The 20862-nt window shown below is 57.3% G+C and overlaps 1 protein-coding gene across 2 annotated transcripts in view; it reads left to right on the forward strand.

Annotated features, from left to right (window-relative positions):
- Positions 1 to 18569, forward strand: part of PRKCA (protein kinase C alpha) — a 347330-nt gene extending 328761 nt beyond the window's left edge. For both annotated transcript variants that reach the window (XM_036268037.1, XM_036268038.1), the window contains 2 exons: positions 585 to 725; positions 12337 to 18569. In XM_036268037.1, the coding sequence (XP_036123930.1) occupies positions 585 to 725; positions 12337 to 12501 (306 nt within the window). In that variant the 3' untranslated portion in view covers positions 12502 to 18569. The remainder of the gene's footprint in view (positions 1 to 584; positions 726 to 12336) is intronic.
- The last annotated feature ends 2293 nt before the right edge of the window (positions 18570 to 20862 follow it).

A 20862-nucleotide genomic window follows, 5' to 3' on the forward strand; every position in this document is an offset into this window, starting at 1 on the left:
TATTTAAAGTGACAACATGATGATTTGATACATGTGTGCAGTGGGCCCTTCGTATCCACGGGTTCCATATCCATGGATCCAACCAACCACAGATAGAAAATACTCCCCCCCAAAAGAGTTACGTGGTTGCTGACGTGTACTCTGGAGTTAGGCTTACGATGTTGTGTCTGTACTGAACTTGTACAGGCCTTTTTCTTGTCATTAGTCCCTGCACCATACAGTATAACAGCTATTTACACAGCAGTTACATTGTATCAGGTGTTATAAGTAATCCAGAGATGATTTAAAGTGCACAGGAGGATATGCATAGGTTTTATGCAAATACTGTACCATTTAATACATAAGGGACTTGAGCACCTGTGATTTGGGGTCCCCGAGGGGTCCTGGAGCCAACCCCCTGCTGACACCGAGGAAAGACTACATTACGAAAGGATTCCCCCGGTCAGGCTAACTTATCCATCACCTCCCACAGTTACTTTTCCCCTCTCTTTCTGGAGGCAGAACACTTACATCCTTTTCTCGGCAAATTTCAAGCATACGTTATTCTCAGCCCTGGTCACACGTCCCTTCCTCCTGCCTTCCAGCTGATGACCAAACACCCCGGCAAGCGGCTGGGCTGCGGGCCGGAGGGCGAGCGGGACGTGCGGGAACACGCCTTCTTCCGGAGGATCGACTGGGAGAAGCTGGAGAACAGGGAGATCCAGCCGCCCTTCAAGCCCAAAGTGGTGAGTCGGGGGCACAGCCCCTGTCCTGAGCCCTGCTACCCCAAATCCTGCAGGTGGCCCACCCACCCCCCTTTTCCGGAGAGCAGAAGCCGTGACCCCTGGTTTCTGCAGAGTGGGAACAACGGCCAGGTGCCTGCCTTGCCCTGTGTTCTGTGGCCTGCTGACTTGGAGAGTAAGGGCAGACCAGGCGGGGGGCGGGGGAGGGGGAGCCTGTGCCCACCAGGACTCCCTGGGGCAATTGCCAAGCGACCCCTGCCCCCTAAAACTATTAGAGAGCCAGGGCAGGTCAGCTTGGGTTTGGGTTTCATGGACTCGTGTTCTTGCTCGGAGTCCTTGGCCGGACTTCTCAGCCATCTCCAGCTTTCCCGGGTTTGCCTTGCACCCGAAGCATAGCTCATTGGCAGGCCCTGGGTGCAGCTCTCCATCGGCCGCAGCCCCCCCACAAGGCGCATGTGTCCGCCACCATTGCTGGCATTGCCCCCTTTATTCAGATTCTGCCTGAGACCCCCACATTCTTCGTTATTTAACAAATACTGTGCACCAGGCCTTGTTCTGGGGGCTTTACAGATAGATTAGTTCATTTGACCCTTATAATAGCTCCGCAGGCAGATACTGTTATTTCCAGTTGAAGAAACTGAGGCTCAGAGAGGCCGAGTAACTCGCCTGAGGACACACCTCTGGCAGGTGGTAGAACCAGGGTTCGAGCTCCTGGATCTGTGTCCTACCTGCTGCACCTCGGCGGCCCCTCGGCGACTGCCGCACGCCAGCTCCCTGCCGGCTGCGGCCTCGGCTGCCTTTCCTAACGTTCACGTCTCTGGAGATCAGCCGCGTCTTTAGGACATCGGCCTCCTCGCTCACGCCGCCTGCCGCTGTGAGTGCCTCCGGGGCTGCTCTTCCCTGCACCCCAGTCTGAAGGGAGCTGGATCGGTGCCTTCCGCTCGGCCAGCGTGCCCGCCGGAGGCAGGCCGTCACCGCGGGGCCTCTGCTCCCAGGACAGGGCAGCGTCACTGCGCAGTCGGTGTCCGAGTGTTCACTGTGTTGCTGCGGCCCAGTCTGTCTCCTGACAGGTGCCCGGTGGGGGTGCCCGGTGAGCAGGCCGAGGGGACTCTCCTGGGTGGCTGAGGTCCTGACTGGGGGCCACAGCTTTATTCTTAGAGCAGCGGCTTCCTCACCGAATGTGCTTACGTGTCCTCGACTCCAAGAATAAAATCGCCGCTGGTCAGCCCATGGATTTTCTGTTCCCAAGGCATTGTCAGCACAGACTGAAGGAAAACTGAAAGGAATCAGGTCAGTTGACTCTCTCCCGAGTCATCACTGCAAGCAGCAGGGTTAGGCGCCCGCCCCCCCCCCTTCTTGTTCTCCGGCCTTGGCACTGAGGGTTCTCCTGGGTCCCTGGTTCGGGGTGGGGGAGGGACGGTGACGCGAGATGCTACGGACGGGCTCCGGCTCGCGTCCGGCAGGGCTTTTCCCGTGTCCCTTTCCTGTCCGTCAGGAGGCACACACGGCGTCCTCCACGCAGCTTCGTTTCTCTGCAGGAACGGGGTAGACACGTGCGGACCCCGCTCGAGTGTTCAGCAGAACCCACTTCCCAGAGAGCCGAGACGCAGCCAGGTCCCCCCAGACATCCTTTCCCTGTTACCCACCTCACTTTCGGGGGGAATCGCTGACTTGCATAGTCTTCCACTGTTCGCGGACACTGCAGCCCCAACTCAGACGCGGGAAGCAGGAGCGTGACGCGGCCCCGGCCGCCGAGAACGGCCGCTGCTCCCTGCGGGCCACGGCCACACCGCCGTCCAGCCACGAGCCGTGTCCGTGTATTCATTTATCCCTGGAGGCTTCTGTTTGGTTTTTAGCTGAGTGCTAGTTAAAATGAAAAGAGAGAATCCGTTGCCTCTGACTGTGAAGAAATGGCCCCATAAGTCACAGACAGAAGCAGAAATCATGGACTGGGCTCGTGATGCTGGAGGTTTCGTGGGAAGGACCTGTTCGGGGAGAGCTGTGGTCAGAAGGAAGGGAGAGACCTCAGCCACTCCAGGATTTCTGAGGCCGAGGCCCGCAGAGGCGGGGGGACCCGGACACGGAGGACGCTGGAAACGTGTGGATGGACAGGAGGTGCGGCAAGGCAGAGGACAGCCTGGCGGAGGTCAGAGGCCCGTGGCCTCAGGACTGAACAGCAGACTCTTCGTCCCAAAGCAGGAGACAGCCGAGGGCCCAGAGATGGACCAGGACAGCCCTGGTCCTTGGGCAGGCTCGGTTTCCCCGAGTCCCTATGCCAGGCCACCGGCTCAGCGGCAGGGTTGGCTCTGAACCTCGGGTGCAGGGAGCACTTTGGCAGCCGCCAGGACGTCACCCTGACCTCCTGGTGCCACACTGAGCAGAAAGACCACACGCCAACGAAAGAAAGCCCTCGAAGTCCAGATGCCACCGAGGCTGCAGAAGACACAGCAGCAGAGGGGAACTGAGTAGACAGCTTGTTCTGTGATGTTGTCATTAAAAGGTCAAGAGATTTGACCTTTACGGAGAAAATACAAAGCCGAGCCTTCTCTGACAGGCAGTGTTGTTATTTCAAAGACGCTGCAATGCCAGCCGAGCTATTGCTGCGGAAAAAACATTCAGGCCAGAGACGTGTCCTGAAGGTGTCAGCGAGCCCCTTCCAGGGAGCCTCCCTGCGCAGGGCGGTGCCCGTGGCCCTGGCGGACGGCGTCTGTGCTGGAGTGTGCCCAGTGCTCTGTGAGCCAGCACTGGTGAATCCGTGTCCCTGAGATTCATCAGATGAAGGACCCTCGCTCCTGGCTCCCTATGAACCCCAGCCCTTGCTTGTTGTAAATACAGCAGTCAGGCTCCGAGTACCCACAGCTGCCTTGCAGGCTGCTTCTGGACATCGGTTCTGTGCTTATGAGCTCAGGAGTCTCATCTTAGTTTTATTTTTTAAATTTGCTTTTGAACCTCCAATGAAAGACGATTCCAGAATCTCTGCGTTCCCTAAGAAAGCAGAGGAATTCTGTCGCTGACACCAGCGAGCTCTTCCTGTCTACCAAAGTAACATCACTGAAATGAGGCCCACGTGCCACGGGACAGGGGCTCCCCCTCCCAGGGCGTTCCATGTGGTGGTGGACCCGCCAGGAGGCTCCATGCAGGACTCCCCACGCCACGGTGACGTTCAGGTCAGGATCTGCAGTGTGGCCGCGGCCTGGATTCTGTCCGAGGCCGCCCATAACGTAGAGCAGAGAGAGGAAAGTGACCAGTGCCCGGTATGGGGACTGTGGCCATCTCCCCCGAGGGTGGCAAGTCTGGAGGCTCACACCCCAGGCACACAAGTGGAAGTGGGGGAGGAGGCACCCCAGGGCCAGAAGGAATAGCCTGTGCTGCGGGGCCCACTGGGGGAAGGGCCCCGTGTCCCCAAAAGGCCACCATGTGCAACTGTGAAGATGCAGGTGGTTTTCTAGAAGCCGGGGTGGCCACTGTGTAGCTGGTTTATTTTGTAAAACCAGCAGAAGGGCAGACAGCTGTGTCCGCTCTCCCGGAGCTGCGGCAGGCGCAGAACTGCCCTCCTTGGCGGAGGAAAGCAGGGAGCAAGATGGCTCAGCTTCCCGCAGGAGAAAACAGCGCCCAGGAGCCTCTGCCCCAGACGCCAGGACCCTCGGCTCAGCGTTGGGCTGATGTTCTGAACAAAACGCTGGAGTCATCAAAAAGAGGCCTGTTCAGAAGATCCCGTGGAAGAAGGAACCTTTTTTATTTTTAGGTTTAAAAAAGAGGTCACCTGAGAAAAGGTGAATGTTCACTTCCTGAAGGAGAAACAAGAGGGTCCCAGCTGCCTCCCAGGGCACCAGGTAACCAAGGAGGTGATGCATCCGCCTGATTGGACAGCACCCTGAGAACCCGCCGAGGGAGAGGACCCCCCCGAGGGACAGGACCCACCGAGGGAGAGGACCCACCGGGAGAGGACCCGCCGAGGGACAGGACCCACCGAGGGAGAGGACCCCCCCCCCCCCGAGGGACAAGACCCACCGAGGGAGAGGACCCACCGGGAGAGGACCCGCCGAGGGACAGGAAGCTCTTTCTGCTTTGCCTGAAAACTAAGAGCCCAAACTCTGGCCCCTGCAGTTTGCCCTTGGAGTGCACCCACCTGAGCCCAAGGTTCTGACCAGTGTCGCTTTGAGTTTTGTCGGCTTTCATCCTGGTTTATTATTCACGTGAATTAAATGTCCAGGACCTGCCTTTACATTTCCATTTACCCTGCCCGTGATAAATAACAGTTTATACAAATACTGGAAGTGGAAAGTTAGCTGATTTTCCATGTTTGAATTCTATCCATTGGCACCAAGGAGCAGAAAAACTAGTTCACAAGCAAGACTGAAGTGTTCGCCGTACTCCAGTGGTTCTGGGAGAGAAATTACTCTGGGAAGCCAACACCGAGAAGTGTACCTGAGCTGACAGATGAGCAGAGTGCTTTGGAAATAGGCCTGTTCGTGGGTAACCTTTCTTGGGAAATGACTGTCATTCTATCCCAAGAGAGACAGAAAATCATCATCGTAATGTTCACCTGGACTTTGTCAGGCTCTCAGCAGGAGCCAGAGAGCCGAGCGGCCCAGAGCAGGTGCCCGTGGGGAGAACGCTCCGCGGGTGGTGTTCCCAGGCACCCGAAGTCCTGTTCCGCGGTGTCACCGGCCTGTTGAGAGAGATCGAGGACCGTTTAATTAGCAACGTGGGCGCCGTGCTTCTTTGCGTTGTTTTGCGTATTTTGAAGTAATTTCTCATTTCTGGCTTGCAGACGAGTTGCGAGAACAGCTGGAGGAGTTGCTGTGGTCTCCGTACTCAGACACCCTAAATGTTAACGTTGTTGTGTCACTCATTCTCCCTACATCCGAGCGCGTGTGTGTACGGACACACATGCGCGTCGTTTTCCCGAATCCTTTGAGAGTGGCAGACCTCATGCCTCTTTACATCTAAATAACGTCACGTGTGTTTCCTAAAGCCAAGGGCCTCCCACGGGGCGTGTCCCTTCCACGGCAGCTGTCCAGGTGAGCGCAGGCCCCGGCGGGCCGTCCGGGTGACCGTGCGGTAGGCGGCCTCGGGCGCCCCTCAGCGGGTCTCTCCGGCGGCAGGCAGGTTCCTCCTCTTGGCCTCTTCGTGGAACCCGACGCAGTGACACTAAGGACAGTGAGGTTCTGCAGGCGCAGGGAGCTTCACCAAGGACGTGGGGACACGACCAGCCTTTGGAGACTAGTCTCCGCCACATCATTACACACCGGGGGTTCAGTGAAGCCCGTAGACCAGCCTACGACAGCATCTGCTACTTGGCTGATTGGAGGCGAGAAGTCTTCCTTTTCTTTGATAATTACTCTCCCGACTACGTTTCTGCCTGGAAGAGAGATGGGAAGAAACATGGCCTTTGGAAGAGTGATCGGTGTAAGTGAGCCACTCTGTCGCGCACCTCGTGGAGTTTCGTGGTGCGTGGCGGGATAACTGCAGACCCCGTGGGCCTCCAGTCGGGTGGGCAGACAGGTTCCCGTTGTGTGAAGTCAGGCCTCCGATGACGGCGGTCCTTACCGCAGCCTTCCTTGGAAACGGAGCCTTGGAGCAGCTGCAGCTAGCCGCTGGCACGGAGGAAGGCCCAGTGAGGGCGTGTTGTTATCCGCAGAACACAGCCCAGGAGCCGGCCTTCGCCTCATACGTGCGTGGCTCCCGGGAACCCCCTCACTGAACGTGTGGCTTGTAGCAAAGCCACCGGTACCACCGCTCCCTCCAGAACAGAACTGGCCCTTTCTGAGACAGGGCTCAGGCGACAGGGGAGACGAGGATGGTCTGATTTTGTCTGCGAAGCCAACGCCTGTCTCGTCTCTCCCCGCAGGTGATGCGGCAGGAGGTGGAGGAGGGCCCCAGCCCCCTTTCTAAAGTGGTCATTGAAGTACTAGCTCCGTGTGGTGAACTAGACCGTTAAGCAGTAGAGAGGGACGTGACATGCAAAGACACTTACCTCCCCCTCCCCAACTATGAGTCCCATGGGTCACTATCTTTTCTGGAACCTTCCAGAAAGTTGTATGCACCTGTGAGTGTCCACACGCGCGAGGTGGTGCCACGCCTCCCGTTTTGCACCTTGCGTCTTTCACACGACAGTGTGACTCGGAGGTGTTTCCACGTCAGCTCACGCAGGTGTGTGGCATCCTTGGCACGGGCTGTTCCGATCCTTGAGTTCCGAGGCCGGGCACTGACTGTTTTCCAAATACTCTCCCCTGTCCGTTCTTATTCTCCAGACTTTCTGTACCAAAATGCACTGGCTGCAGTGGGCATCCAGGCCTTCGGTGAGCACATTTCCAGATCCTTGGGTGACTCCATGAGCAAGCTAACCTCACTGTTTAACCCTTAGTGCGTGCACCTGCTTGCGTTGGCCATGCACGGAAGACTGTTCCCTGAGCATGCTGCCTTCTTAGAAAGGGCAGACCCATGGCTGCTGCCCAGTGGCCCGCCCCCCTCCCTGGAGGGTTCCGTAGTGTGACGTGACCTCCGGGAGGCCCAAAGCAGAATGCACCTGCTCGTCTCTGCCGCTGGCTGTTTAACTCAGTGAGGACAGCGCGCGACCGAGAGTCAGGGAGCCGAGCACAGACGGTGGTGTTCTCACTAACACACTGCACTGGGACCACGGCACAGGGCTCCCGGACTCGGAACACGGGTAACGGGTACCCTGAGGCGACGCGTATCCTGCTGCCTCGGGTCATCGGCGGAGCTGTTCCCCCCTGACACGTCCTTCTCCTCCCGCTGCTACGCACCTGTCCTCTTGGTTGGTTGCGTGTTCTTCCTGCGCTCCTGGGTTTGGTGTGGATTTGCTTGGTGATGGCGTTGTTTTCATGCTACTCACACTCCCCCTAATTCCCATGCCAGCGACCGTGGGTTATGTCCTCCGTGGCTGAGACTGAGGTACAGGACAGGATTGAGACCAACACATGTGTGGTCCATCCTGGTGGCCCCTCCCAGGTAAGAATCAGAGACGAGAAGCCAGCTCCGCGGCCTGTTACCGGAGCGCAGAGGGTGGAGAGAGGACCGTGTGCACGCGGGGCACTGGGTGGGGGGCATCGTAATACCAGACGCCACCCAGAGTCACGTTTCTGGGCTCTGGCACCTCGTCACCGTGCCTGGTAGCTCCTGGGCCCATTTGATTGGCTGGTGATCTTTACCAAGTGGGTGGGAGTGTCAGAACAGAGGACTTACGTCTGGATCCAGAGCTGAGGAAGGGGGTGGTCACCCGTGGCGCTCGCTCATGCCCCCATAGTGATCACACCTTTCACAGCCGGGCGCCTGCTGCCCATGCGGAACCTGAGGTCAGGGTCACCCTGGTCACTTAGGAAGGGTGACAGGCACGGTAGCTCCTTTCGTTCTCACAACAGGCTTGGACGGTGGATCTTCACGTCCTCGTCTTGCCTTTAAAGGTACCTGTGCCTGTGCCCTACGCTGTGGGACTCTGGTCAGGCTCTTCGCCCACTGTACCGCCCCCTTTCCTTGGGCGTCCGGCGTGGCCCTGTGAACACAGACGTCGTCTGGTCTGGGCTCACGCTGCCCAGTGAGGTGTGGGCCACCCGCCGCCCTCCTCCCCTCCGCCCTTGTCCCGCATCAGTCGTGTGGTGCATCGCAGCCCAGACGCCACTCGCTCCCGCTGGTGCGAGGTACGGGAGGCCTGCAGGGCTGGCGGCCGTGCCCAGCCAAGGGGCTTCGCATTTGCCGCCTTCAGCATTGCGGCCCAGACTCCGAGGCCGTGGGCAACCCAGACCTGCCCTTTGTCACAGACGTGGCCATGGTTCCCACTTTGTCCCTGAGGAGTGTCGGGAGGGTGTCCGCAGTCTGGCCAGCCTTGTCGTCCACTCGTGTCTCCACTCGTTGACTCGTTGACTCGTGCATTCACAGGTACCGCCTAGTGGCCCTGACCCCTTCTGTCTCTGGGCCTCCTTTCTCCCTCAGATCCAAGATGGTGCCTGGGCCCACTGCCCACACGCGATGGTTGTGAGTGGTGGGGAGAGTCCTTTCTACCTACAGATGCAGCAGCTTACTGGAGCCATGGCTTGTCTCCCCCCAAGGAGCACTGACGCTCATGAGCCTTCAGTAGGTCGTGATGGACGCGGTAACAGTCACTGTTCCCTCACCTGGAAAACAGGCAGCTCGAGATCTGCTCCAATTGGACTTCAAGGAGATCGTGTCGAGGCCTAATCTCACTGAGGGTTGTGGAGGGCTGATCTCTCGGGCATTAAGAGACCCTCCACGCCTCCCCTAGTACCGCACCTCTGGTTAAAATAGCTGCGCTCGTCCCGCCCAGCCCCTTGTGGGGGAAAGTGGTGTCTTTCTGGTGTGATTTCCCTGGGGACAATTCCTTCTGTGTCCTGGATCTCGTCTGATGCCCCCAGCTCTTCCTGGGCTTTTCCCCCGTGGCTTCTCCCGTGGCTTCTCCGTGGCTTCTCCCGTGGCTGGCCAGGACACAGCCAGAGACTCCGTGCTTCACCTTTGCCCTCAGCCTGCCCTGCCTCAGGTCTCCCTTCCTGAGTGAACAGGTTTCAGAAGACTTGCATTTGCCAACATGTGATTTCTCTCTTTGGGATCAGGGAAATTCCAGCAAGATTCAGAACTGGAGAGAAGAGGGAGAGCTTTGTGGTGACATCCCCTTGCCTGTGTGGTCAGCAGCAGGCCGGGGGAGGCCGTGGGCAGGGGGTTCTGCCCGGGTGTGACAGCACCCGGCTTTCCAGCCTCAGGAGTGACCATCTGTCCCCGCCCCCAGGCTTCCCGGTGTTGACATTATGTGGGCCACTTTTTAGATCTTAGGAACGCTCCTTTTAGTTGTTTTTTGTTTGTTTGTTTTTACTTTTCCGTGGCAGTTAAGCCATGGCTTTGGAACTTCCCTGTGGAAGAGGCTTCGTGGATACCATCGAGAGGGTACTCAGCCCTGGCCGGTTGGGCTCAGTGGTTGGAGTGTCAGCCTGAGGACCGAAAGGTCGTAGGTTTGATTCCCAGGCAAGGGCACGTACCTGGGTTGTGGGTTTGATCCCTGGTCCCGCTCGGGGTGTGCAGGAGGCAGCCAATCCATGTGCCTCTCCCACATGGCTGTCTCTCTCTCCCCCTCCTTCCCTTCCACTCTATCTACAAGCCCTTGAGGGAGGATTAACAACAGCAAAGACAGAGGGTGCTCAAAGGAAAGGTCGGGCGTGTGCAGCCTTCCACACAGATCGAGAGCGGACAGAGAGCTCTCCAGCCCGGGGAGGGGCATCTGCCTCGGCTTGCCTCCCTTCTTCGAGAGACTTCACCTTCTTTTCCATTTTTCCAGACGTTCCTTCTTCTTCTTCTTTGCGTGGTTAGTGAACAGCGAGAGAGATGCAAACGGTTCTTTAAGGGAGCATCTGGCGCGCCCCTGGGAGCTCCCACAGTGGGTTCGCTCGAATGGGGTGGATTAGTCGGGTGCCCAGAGGACGTTCTCCTTGGAACAGCCCCGCCTCGGGTTCTGCACCTCCTGCGCTCTGCCCTCCCGACGACCGTTCTAGCCTGACTCCCTGGTCGGACCTCGGGACCGACAGCCTGGCGTTACTGCCTCGGTGTATCCCGGGTTTCTCAACAGCAGCCCTGCTGAGAGGTTGGACCAACAGTCCTTGGGGGGGGTGCCCTGTGCACTGACGGGTAACAGCAGCCCTGAGCTCTGCCCACTGGATGCCAGTAACACTCCCTGCCCAAGTCATGACACCCAGAAACGAACTCAGATGTTGCCAGTGTCCCCAGAAGAGGGGGTGGGGTGCGGAATTGTCCCCGGTTGAGAACCACTGGTACATCCAGAGGACGGCTGTTTCTCTCGCCGTCATCGGCAACAGTGTCTGAATGCAGTGCCCCGGGCCAGGTGGGTCCTGCGGCCGGTCGGTCGGTCGATCGGGTCGGTCGATCGACAGATGGGTCGAGTGCAGATCCCCGATCGGCTCCCGGAAGAAACAGTGTGCCCTGTTCCTGAGGGGCCTGTGGACGGTCAGAGTGGCCTGAGCGTGGGGGGGCTCACTCCGCGTCGCCGACCTGTGCCACGGCGGTGCCGCTCTTCCGAGGAAAAGCACCACGGAAACAGGGCGTGGAGGGAAGCCTCTGCCGGCCGTGCGGGAGGCGGGCCGGCGTGAGAGTGACTGGTGGTCAGCGGGGCCTCTGTGGGCTGCAGGGGCCGGGACAGCTCCCCCTGCCCGTGTCTCCCACCCACCACCCCTCTGCCCCCACACACATGCCCCGCAGTTCCACCCACCCGTCCCAGTCTGAGCTCCCTCCGGCTGAGAGCACGGGGCACTTGGAAAATGAAAACGACCCAGAAAGGAAAGCTGTCCCTTAGGAAGACCTGACTGTGCGTTTATGACCTGCCTTCGCCACCTTGGGTACCTGGGAGCAGGTTTTGTGGATGGTGGGACGGTGGGGAAGGCGTCGTGAGAGTAGGTTCTCCAGGACTCATTCTGGAAGCTGGGGGGATGGAAGGGGGGTGAGAAAGGGTCGCCCACGGGGCGCGCTCACCACAGGCCAGGTCGCGTGCGAACCACATCGAACCTTCATGGCAGCCTGGCCAGGGGCTCGCAATTCCCCATCTCACAGCGGAGGGAACGGGAGGGCCCGTCACAGTTCACCTGGAGCCATCTTGTTAGCGATCCAAGGTGCCTGGTTGGTTCGAACGTCTGCTAGCTGAGAGTTCGTTCCCTTGCCCTGTGGCCGCGGGTAAAAGGCGGTCATTTGCCGAGTGTGGAGTATCGTGGCTCTGTCACCCGCCGTGCACCTCCCAACACCCCTGTGTGAGAGCCACAGAGGGGGCGTAGGAAGGTGCACAGCCCGGTGGGTCTCCGTTCTGTGTGCTGGCACCCTGGGGACTTCAGCACGCCGCAGCCACCGCGTCTCTGGCCTCTGCGGCAGCTGCCTGGAGCGCTGTCCGCCCGGAGCGCCGTGCGACCTGGCAGAGAGGGACCGCCGGGACAGCCCGCAGCTGCTCTCGGCCTCCTTCGGGCGCCAGGGCAGGCCTCCAGCCTCAGACCACCCTCATGTCGACCTGTGTGCTGGTGGATGAGATCTGATGTAGACATGCTCAAGCCCAGCTGAAATGTCCCAACCTCGGTGTCACACCCAGTGGTGGTTAAAGGTGACTTCAGGGGCTGAGCTTTTTAGAACATCCCAGTTAGAACACAAAAACCACAGCTTTTGCCTTACACAAATAACGATGGTGCAGAACCAGATGTGGAACGGTGACCTCAAGCTCTCGGTCTGGGGGAGCTGCCCACATTCCCGCGCGGCATCCCGGCCTTCCAACGCGGGACGTGCCTGGTGGCCCCGTGTGTGCGGCATCCACGCGCAAGCCCTACTCACTCTGCAAGGTGGACATAGACGAAGCTGTTCGCGTGTCGCCTGACTGTCCGCGGTGCATCTCCACTGAGGGTTTCCCCTCGGGAGGGGGGTAGGAAGGTGCACAGCCCGGTGGGTCTCCGTTCTGTGTGCTGCGCCTGGCTTTCCATGCAGTGGCCTCCAGACTCGCCCGCCTAACCAGCCGGCTCCCCGGCCCTCCTCCCCGCAGGGCGCTCCGGGAAGGCGCCGCCTGCTTCCTAACACTGACCTTTCCTTTCTTTTCTCTCCGCAGTGTGGCAAAGGAGCGGAAAACTTCGACAAGTTCTTCACACGAGGGCAACCGGTCTTAACGCCTCCGGATCAGCTGGTCATTGCTAACATAGACCAGTCTGATTTCGAAGGGTTCTCGTATGTCAACCCCCAGTTCGTGCACCCCATCTTACAAAGCGCAGTATGAAACCCACCAAGGAGAACAGATGCCTGCCCCGCCCCCGCCCCTCCCCCCCAACAGTGGGAAATGATCCTTAACCCTAAAATTTCAAGGCCATGCACGGCCTTGTTCCTCGTTCCAGATCAAGGCCTGAAAATCGTACAGTTATTAGTCCAAATGTGACCAGCGGTTCAGGGTCTCTCTTACAACCAAGAACATTATCTTAGTGGAGATGATGCAATGTTCAATGTCCGGTTTAATTACGTAGAGGTCACCTCTGGCTGTAGGTTAACCTGTTCTAGAAAGCAAACAGACTCTTGCCCCTTTTTTGGTACGATTTGATATTATTTCCCATGTCCTCTGTCTGTCGGGTTGCACCATCAGGATGCCCCTCCCACCCCACCCCCATCAGAGATGTGGGCTGGACACGGCTCCACCCAGGCGCCTTTGGAATGAGAGAACCAGGAGCCCAGAGAGCAGAGAGGGAGCCAGGTGGGGTTGGGGGTGGGGAGGCTTCAGAACACCTGCCGCGGCTGCTCTCCGCCTCCATGGAAACAGTCGCTAGAATCCGAGCGGCCGGGATGTCATTTGCAAGCTCACTGGTCCCAGACATTGACAGTCATAACCTAGTTGTGGTCTGGCGGTTACCAGTTTTTTTGTGTGTTTAAAAAAAGAGAAAGAAAACCTCCGATGAGTGTTCGGTGAATCTGCCATCTTGTACCCTACATGGTTGATTCCTGTCTTGAGACGTGCATTTCTTTGTAAGAGGCCAAACCTTCTAAGGACTTTGCTAAATGAGCATGTGACGTCATTTCCGATCAAGGACAAGCCAGTGTGTGTGAGAGTCCGTTTCGGGCTCTGGGAGATTATTCTGCGATCCAGGGTGCCATCGGCAATGCCAGTCCTCACCAGTGTTCTTAGCCAACCTCCCCACACACCGATGTTTTGTTACTTCCTAAGAAGCTGAAGTGTATGCCCCATCCCCTTTTGTACTTATTTATTGAGTAGGCTGCGGTGTCGTTCATGACAGTACAATGTACAGTAACGTAGAGTTCTGAGTCCCCCGGCCCTGGCCCTCGACATCCCCTTAAGGATGAAAAACAATACGGTTTGGTCTCCACTTTCAGTTCGTGTCGAATGACCCCCCTGGAGCTGTAGAATCAGGAAGCCTGGATACCTATCAGCCCAAAGATGTTTTATTGCAAGAAGGATTTTCATTTGTTTTGCAGATGCATCATGCAATGAATTTTGCATGTTTCTAATAAACCTTAATGACAAGTGAATCTATATTATTGATATAATCGTATCAAGTATAAAGAGAGTATTATAATAATTTTATAAGACACAATTGTGCTATGTTCGTGAAGGCTCTTGTTTCTAATCTTCTTTGATTAAGTTTTAGTTGAATTCTTTGCTGCCCTGCTGCCCCTCCCCCACCCCCACGCCGTGTCTGTCCTGCGCATTGGCACTGTATGGGACATATTAATTTTTTAACATAGATCTAATTTCAGAAATGAATGGCTACTTTACATGATTAATTAGGCATATATATATACATATATGTGTGTGTATATACATATATATGTATATGTGTATTTGATTCTACCTGCAAACAAAAGCTTTCGGGGATTATTTAAAGATGAGACTCTTCGCTTCTTCACGCGCCTTCTGTTCCGGTCCCTGCGCCACACTTCCCCCAGGGACAGGGGGGTATTTGACTCCAGTGTGACTGGCGTGAGCAGATGTGGTGTGATCACAGCCCCCGGGCTGGACTTAGTTGTGTTCTTCCTTTGAGCCTCGTTACCGTTAGTGACTCGGGGCAGGCGGACAGGGCGGTGCCCTTGCTGAGGGTGTGCGTGGATGCACGGCCACACGCTGTCCCCTGGCAGGACCCGCTCCTCCTGCGCGCACTCACGACACCTGTTCCCTGGGGCTCTCAGCGGGCTCCTTGCAGAGGCTGCAGGATTCCTCCCAGCTGTCGCTGGACCAAGCTGAGGAGCCCTTCCGTGGTAAGACACCACCCGCGGAAGGTCCTCCGAGAGGCCAGGCTTCTGCCACAGAAAGAACGTTCCAGGCAGAAGCGGCTTCAGTCCCTGCCGAGGGCTGCTCTGTTCCTCCCTGCTCCCCGGGAGCGTCTCCCCGCTAAGTGCCTCCTCGACGTTCTGGCCGTTTGCCTGCAGTCCACGGAACACACGAGCACGGAGGGGGCTTCGCGGCCAGAGTCCTGCCGCCCCGGGCAGCCTGCGGAGGGAGCAGGTCAGGGCCGGAAGGAGCAGCTTCTCTGCCGTGTTTGACGGGCTGTGGACCAGAGCTCCAGAGGCCTCGCGCTGCGGTCCTGCTGGCCCGCGCACGTCCTGGGGACACGTCCTCGCCGGGCGCACCTCAATTCGATCTGGGAGAAGAGGGACCAGTTTATAGAAAGAGCCTAAGAAACAGAAGAGCCAGTCACCACGCCCGGAACAGAGCCACGGCAGCACGGGTCCCAGCCGAGCCCCCGAAGAGGAGGAAGGTCCTGGAAAAGCATGATGTTGGGGACCCCTTGTCCCTGAGCCCACGCACCTGCCTGCGTTAGCCAGCGGCAGGCTCCAGATTTCCAGGAAACAGCCTGCACATTTCCAAATGGTTCCGATTTCCTAGGAAACACACTGGCATCTCAGCGGGCTTGTATTCTTTCCAAACACGTGACAGTTTTCAAAGAAAGTGCCCTGCCTGGGGGCCGGGGCACAGTGGCCTGAGGACAAACAGTGAAGCCTCACCGTGGCCGAGCCTGTTTGCACGGGGCTGTGTGCTGCATTTAGACAAAGGCTTGTGCTGGGAAGGTTTGGGCAGCCCAGATAGTCACTGCTGAGAGAAGGAGGCATGCGGGTGACCGTTAACACTCAGCCACAACACGCGTGAAATTCTGCGGCACTGCTCCACTCTGGGCATCGTGCAGAGAGAACCACAGGGCGGGCAGCAGTGTCCAGCGCCGCAGCCCTGTGGAGGCTGGGATGAGGGGGACGCCGTACGGGGTCGGGCGACTGGGGGGCTCGAGGAAGTTCCAGCCGCAGGCACGGCCCCAATCACCAGGGAGGTCCAACAGGCAGAATCTAGCACCATCTGCGCCTCCAGGGGACACGTTGGTGCGTGACTCCGAAACGCCATCCAACTGCCCTGTGTTCCTTTCTTGGAAGGTGGCTGCTGCCAGGCCGTGGACCTCGCCCTGAGGCTGCAGCCGGCAGGCTGGTGGCCCTTCTCTCGGCACCTCGTCTAGAGCCACCAGGTGTTCGGTTTGGATGGAAGGACCTGGAGTGCCGCCCTCAGAGGCTCATGGCGAGAACTGACTGCACAGGTTGATGTGAGAGCCCAGGGACCGAAATGATTGCGCACAGACACGGCTGGTTCTCCTTTATCCCCGGGACCTGGTACAAGTTCATGCAGAATCACTGTCTTGTCTTCCGAGGGATTTTGGTAGGAAATCTGAAGGTGAAGAGCTCCCTAGAAGACCTGAGATGCTTGGTTGAAAGAGAATGAAAGACCAAGACTGTGCGAGCCAGCCCTGGACCGTCGAGCACCCGTCGGAGCGACGGTCCTAGCAGAGCGGGGCGCCTTGCTGGGGAATGAGGGCGTACACCCCAGCAGGGCCTCCCTCCCGTCGGTGCCCTGAGAAGCGAGGTCTGCGGAGGCCGAGGTGGGCGAGGAGCTGAGAGAGAGCGGGGCGGGCAGCAGGGGAAGCCAGGACGGAGGAGGAGAGGGTGCCTTGGGAAGGAAGCTGTTGCCACCTCCAGGGCCCTCGGAGGTCGCTGGTGCAGATGGAAGTCACCGCCTGCTGGTCCCTGGGAGCGAGTTTGTTGCCAGGGACACGGTCTGGTCCTCCTCCAAACAACATCTGCAAAATGCCAGCAGCATCCTCGCCAGCTGCTAGGAGCCCCCTTCCCCGCCCTGCTCGGAAGCAGCTGAGCCGACACCATCCACCTACCCTGGAAGCCAGTGGGTCCCCAACATCTTCCTCCGGCTCGTTGCCGGGGAGGGTGGGCAGTCACAGACACAGTCCCACCCGATTCCACTTAGCAAGAGAAATCCGAGGGGCTTCGGTGGGTGGTTTTTTTGTTGTTGTTTTTTGTTTGTTTGTTTGTTTGTTCTCTGCTGGGATTTGTTTTCTGTACTGAAGAGGGGGAAAGTGAGAGCCTTATGTTTTTAAAAGCCTCAGAAAGTCATCGCCACCTGACTGTCGTTTTCTCACTTGGGTCTTAGGAAGTCGCCTGTTATGTGTGCAGTTCACACCGTTTCCTGATTCTTGAAACCCAGCAAGGGCAGGAGAGTCCCCCCACCGAGCACACCGAAGGCTGGTGGTCGTGACAGTGGGCGCCGAGCCAGGGACCCCGAGGGGTCCGGGAGCAGCGAGGGCGTGGCAGGGCTCGCGAAGGAACGGGGCCCTCTGGTGGTCGGGCTGCACACTGACTTCGCGAAGGGTGTTGGGGAGTATTTTGAAAACATTTTCCTTGGTCGCCGCACCGTAGACATTTCTGTGATGTCCCGTGCGGGCTGACGCCGCACACCCAGGGACTGCTGTATGTTTCTGCCGTTAGAAGGCACAGAAAATTGGGAATGGCTGCCCGAGTTATCCGTGGACGAAGCCGCCGTCATGGTGCGGACCGCGGTTCTGCTGCTTCTGTAATGTCATAAACTCTTTGGGAGGGTTCCCTGTGCCTCTCATCCGTGATCAGGTGTCAGTTAATTACCATTTAAGTCAGACTCAGACATCAAACAGCTTACAGTGCCCCTCCACTAAGGCCCACACGTTCCAAAGACTTTTTTTTAAACCTTAAGGAAGAAATTAACTCCAGTAGAACAATTAGGTATACTGGGCTCTTTGTACTTTTTTATAGAGAACTTTAATAACGCAATTCTTCTTTTAAAATGAGTTTTTAAAATAAAACTACTGACAATTTGATAAGACTCCAATCCCATGGACCCTGGAGGTCAGCTGGAGCAGCCCTGACCTGCACTCCCACTGAGGGGCTTCCGCATGCCAGTGGGGTGTGGCGTCCTCGTCAGAATGACGAAGTTCAAGGGGAGCATGTTGGCAGACTGACGCCCTCCGTATTTTTAGTAGACACTGGGGACAAGTGTGTAAGGTCTAGAAACGTTCAGGCCATAGAAAGATGGCTTCATTGTGCCTCTTCCAGATGCAGCCCTGGAATAGCATTCCCGGGGACCCCTGGGGCCCCTTTGTCCTTGCTCTGAGTGGCTCTGTGACCACCTTGGGCATGGGAGGAGGGCACTTTCTCAGCTCTGTCGCCAGTCCCCGGGATCCCCAGGTCTCTCACGCTCGGCGAACATTCAGAGATGTCCTGCAGGGATTTGCCCACGGAGCAGGTCAGACACGTCAGCGTCCCTGGGAAAGTAGAGGCGGCCGCAAGCACACCCCCTGGTTTCAGAGTCATCCCCACGTGAGGAGACAGAACCCTGCTTTTCAGAAAATAAGCATCCGGTCCACTTTATAACAACCCTTTTTTTCTAAAATAAGACAAGTGTGGCTTCGCGTTTTCTGACGAAACAACCGTGTCTTTGTCTCCCCTGCTTAAGTCAAGGAGTGTTCATTCCTGTGCTTGTTCATAGGCGTTGTTGATACTCTTCCTGGAAGAATGTGATTCTTTTCCCAAGGGGATCGGTGGACTCTTCAAAATCATACATGAAGGCGGTTCTCTTAGGTCTAAATGGTCTAAAAATTCACCTCATGTCCCTTCTATTAGGGTCTTTCAGAATAACTTTTCTAGATGGTCAGAAACATTTGAAGTCGTTGCTTTTGCTACCTAATAGTCTGTGTGTGTGCGCGCGGAGGACGTGCCATGTTTAAAGTGTTTGTTGAAAAACATGGCATAAGACCCCAGATCTGTACGGAGGAGGAAGAGGAGGACGCGGAGGTGTTCCCCGTCTGCACGAGCACCTCCTGACCACTGCGGAGGCCGTTCAGCCGTCTGATGACATTGGGTTTATCGCGGGCGAGATGAATGTATCAATTACTGCGTTGCTTTCCTCAACTGTAGGACCTCTAATCTTTGTTTGCATGATATGCTTTGTTAGAGACATTAATTAAGTGTGTATGAATAAAGATAGTGATCATTCCTTAGTGTACTTGGCCTCATTTGCATAATTGGTGGCGTCCCAGTTTTTCTCAGGTGTTTTATCTTCTAGAATTTGAGTCTGGACACATTTCTGCACACACACAAGTTCACTTTTTTTTTTTTTAAATCCTCACCTGAGGATATGTTTTTATTGATTTTAGAAAGAGAGGAAGCAGGAGAGGGAGAGAGAGAAACATCGGTGTGAGAGAAACATTGATCAGTTGCCTCCCAAACACACCTGGGCCACGGGTTGAGCCTACAACCCGGTGTGTGCCCTGCCCGGGAACCAGTCTGCAATCCTCCCGTGTGCTGCACGAGGCTCCGCCAACCAAGCCGCCTGGCCACGGCTAAGTTCACCTTTTTTGTTTTTGTTTTGTTTTTTTTAGTGTATACAATTTGGTTAATTTTTATTTATTTTTTATTGACTTTATTGGAGTGACATGGGTTAAAAAAAGTATATGGGTTTCAGGTGTACGACTCTATAACATCATCTGTGTTCCCCACCCAAGTCAAGTCTCCCTCCCCCACCGTTTATTCCTCCTTTACCCTCTTCTACTTCCCCCTACCCCCTACCACTTTTTTTTTCCTGAAAATACTTTGTGCTTTCCATGGAAACCAAAGCGGTTACTGGGATAAAGTCATGTTAGGCTATTCATTCATTCATTCATTCATGCATTCACCGGCCCTCAGGGAGCAGCCGCTGTGCCAGGCGCTGGGGACACGGCGGGGGGAGCACCGGCATGGCCCTGCCTGTGTGGAGCTGACGCTCTTGCACCCCCAACTGCAGCGGCTGAGGACGTTGTCCGAGGATGGGCTGCCCTTCCTGTGGCTGGAGGGTTCCAGAAGGAATTCAGCTCAGACCTTGGGCACTGCCCTCCAGAGGTCGGCGTCTCTCACACGTCCTGTTGGCTGCACTGTGACTCGGCACTGGGGCCTCGCCGTGTTCCGTTTCAGCAGCCCCTCGTCCTGTTCTTACTCATGGGTGCAAACATGGGGGATGCAACAGGTGGGGAACAGCCAACATACCCAGTTTCTGAAAACAGCACTCTTGAGGGAATAGCCTCAAGAAGAATCGAAAACCAACCACAAAGCAGCACAGCTGAAAGCCAGGAGTCAGCCTTGACCGAGCTCGCCCTGGCTTGCTTCTTCGACTCCTTTTGGGGGACTGCTCTCTCCCCTCGTGTCCCCCACCCGGAGCCCCCATCCTGCCCCTCCCCAGCATGCGCCCACACCTGGCCGTGCTGCATTTCCTCTCCTCCGGGTGCTGCCAGCCCCCCAGCTCGGTCACCCGTGCCGGCGACTCCAGCGAGGTCAAACGTGGCTGGTCCTCCTGGCCCCGCGGAGGCCAAGGGGAGGACCCGAGCACCGGGAGGTACACAGGCAGCCCCATCAGGACCTGATAAGCCACCGGCCTCAGGGTTGCAGCTCCCCGCTGTCCTGGGGGCCTGTCCCTTCCTCTGCCCCACACATCTAATACGACACGGGGGCCTCTGGCTGGACTGCAGCCCAACCGTGGCCGCCTCCACTCAGGAGGCCATTCAGCCAAGCGTGGGCCCAGCGCCCGCTGCACACTCGTCCGGCCCAGGTCCTCGCTGTGGGCCTGGCACTCACGCCCGCCTCCTGCCAGTCCAGCAGCACCCATGAGCAGCCTCCCACCCACCCCCCGCGTCCCTCCTCCGTCTCCAGGAGGCAGCGAGGCGGCAGCCAAGAGCAACACAGAAGCTGCCCTGCCTGCTTCCTCCACGTTTGGGCGGGAGTGAGTTGTTGGTGCCTCTCTGCCTCAGCCTCCTTGTCTGTAAAACAGCGGTTCTCAACCTTCCTGCGGCCGCGACCCTTTAGTACAGCTCCTCATGTTGCAGTGACCCCCAACCATAAAATTATTTTCATTGCTACTTCATAACTGCAATTTTGCTACTGTTATGTCTTAGGCGACCCCTGTGAAAGGGTCGTTCGACCCCCAAAGGGGTCGCGACCCCCAGGAGATGATGGTGGTGCCCCTGGGGTCATGGCGAGGACGAGAGCGGAACCTGAGCGTTAGAACAGAGCCTCCCGTGCAGGAGGGTTAGTGCCCCTTACAGGGCAGGAAACAGGCCCTGTTCCCGCTAAGACCCACCAGCGGCCCGGCCACAGCGAGAGAATGGCCTTGGGGTTTCCCTCTTTCCCGTCAGCTCGTTGGGGGACTCCTGGTGTGCAGGTAATTACTCAGCCAACCTCAGGGGCTGGGAACAGGGCCGAGTGGAGTGTGTGGGGACCCCAGCAGACTGAAGATGGGTGTCTGTGG

This window comes from Molossus molossus, unplaced genomic scaffold (genome assembly GCF_014108415.1).
Source record: "Molossus molossus isolate mMolMol1 unplaced genomic scaffold, mMolMol1.p scaffold_m16_p_19, whole genome shotgun sequence".
NCBI lineage: Eukaryota > Metazoa > Chordata > Mammalia > Chiroptera > Molossidae > Molossus > Molossus molossus.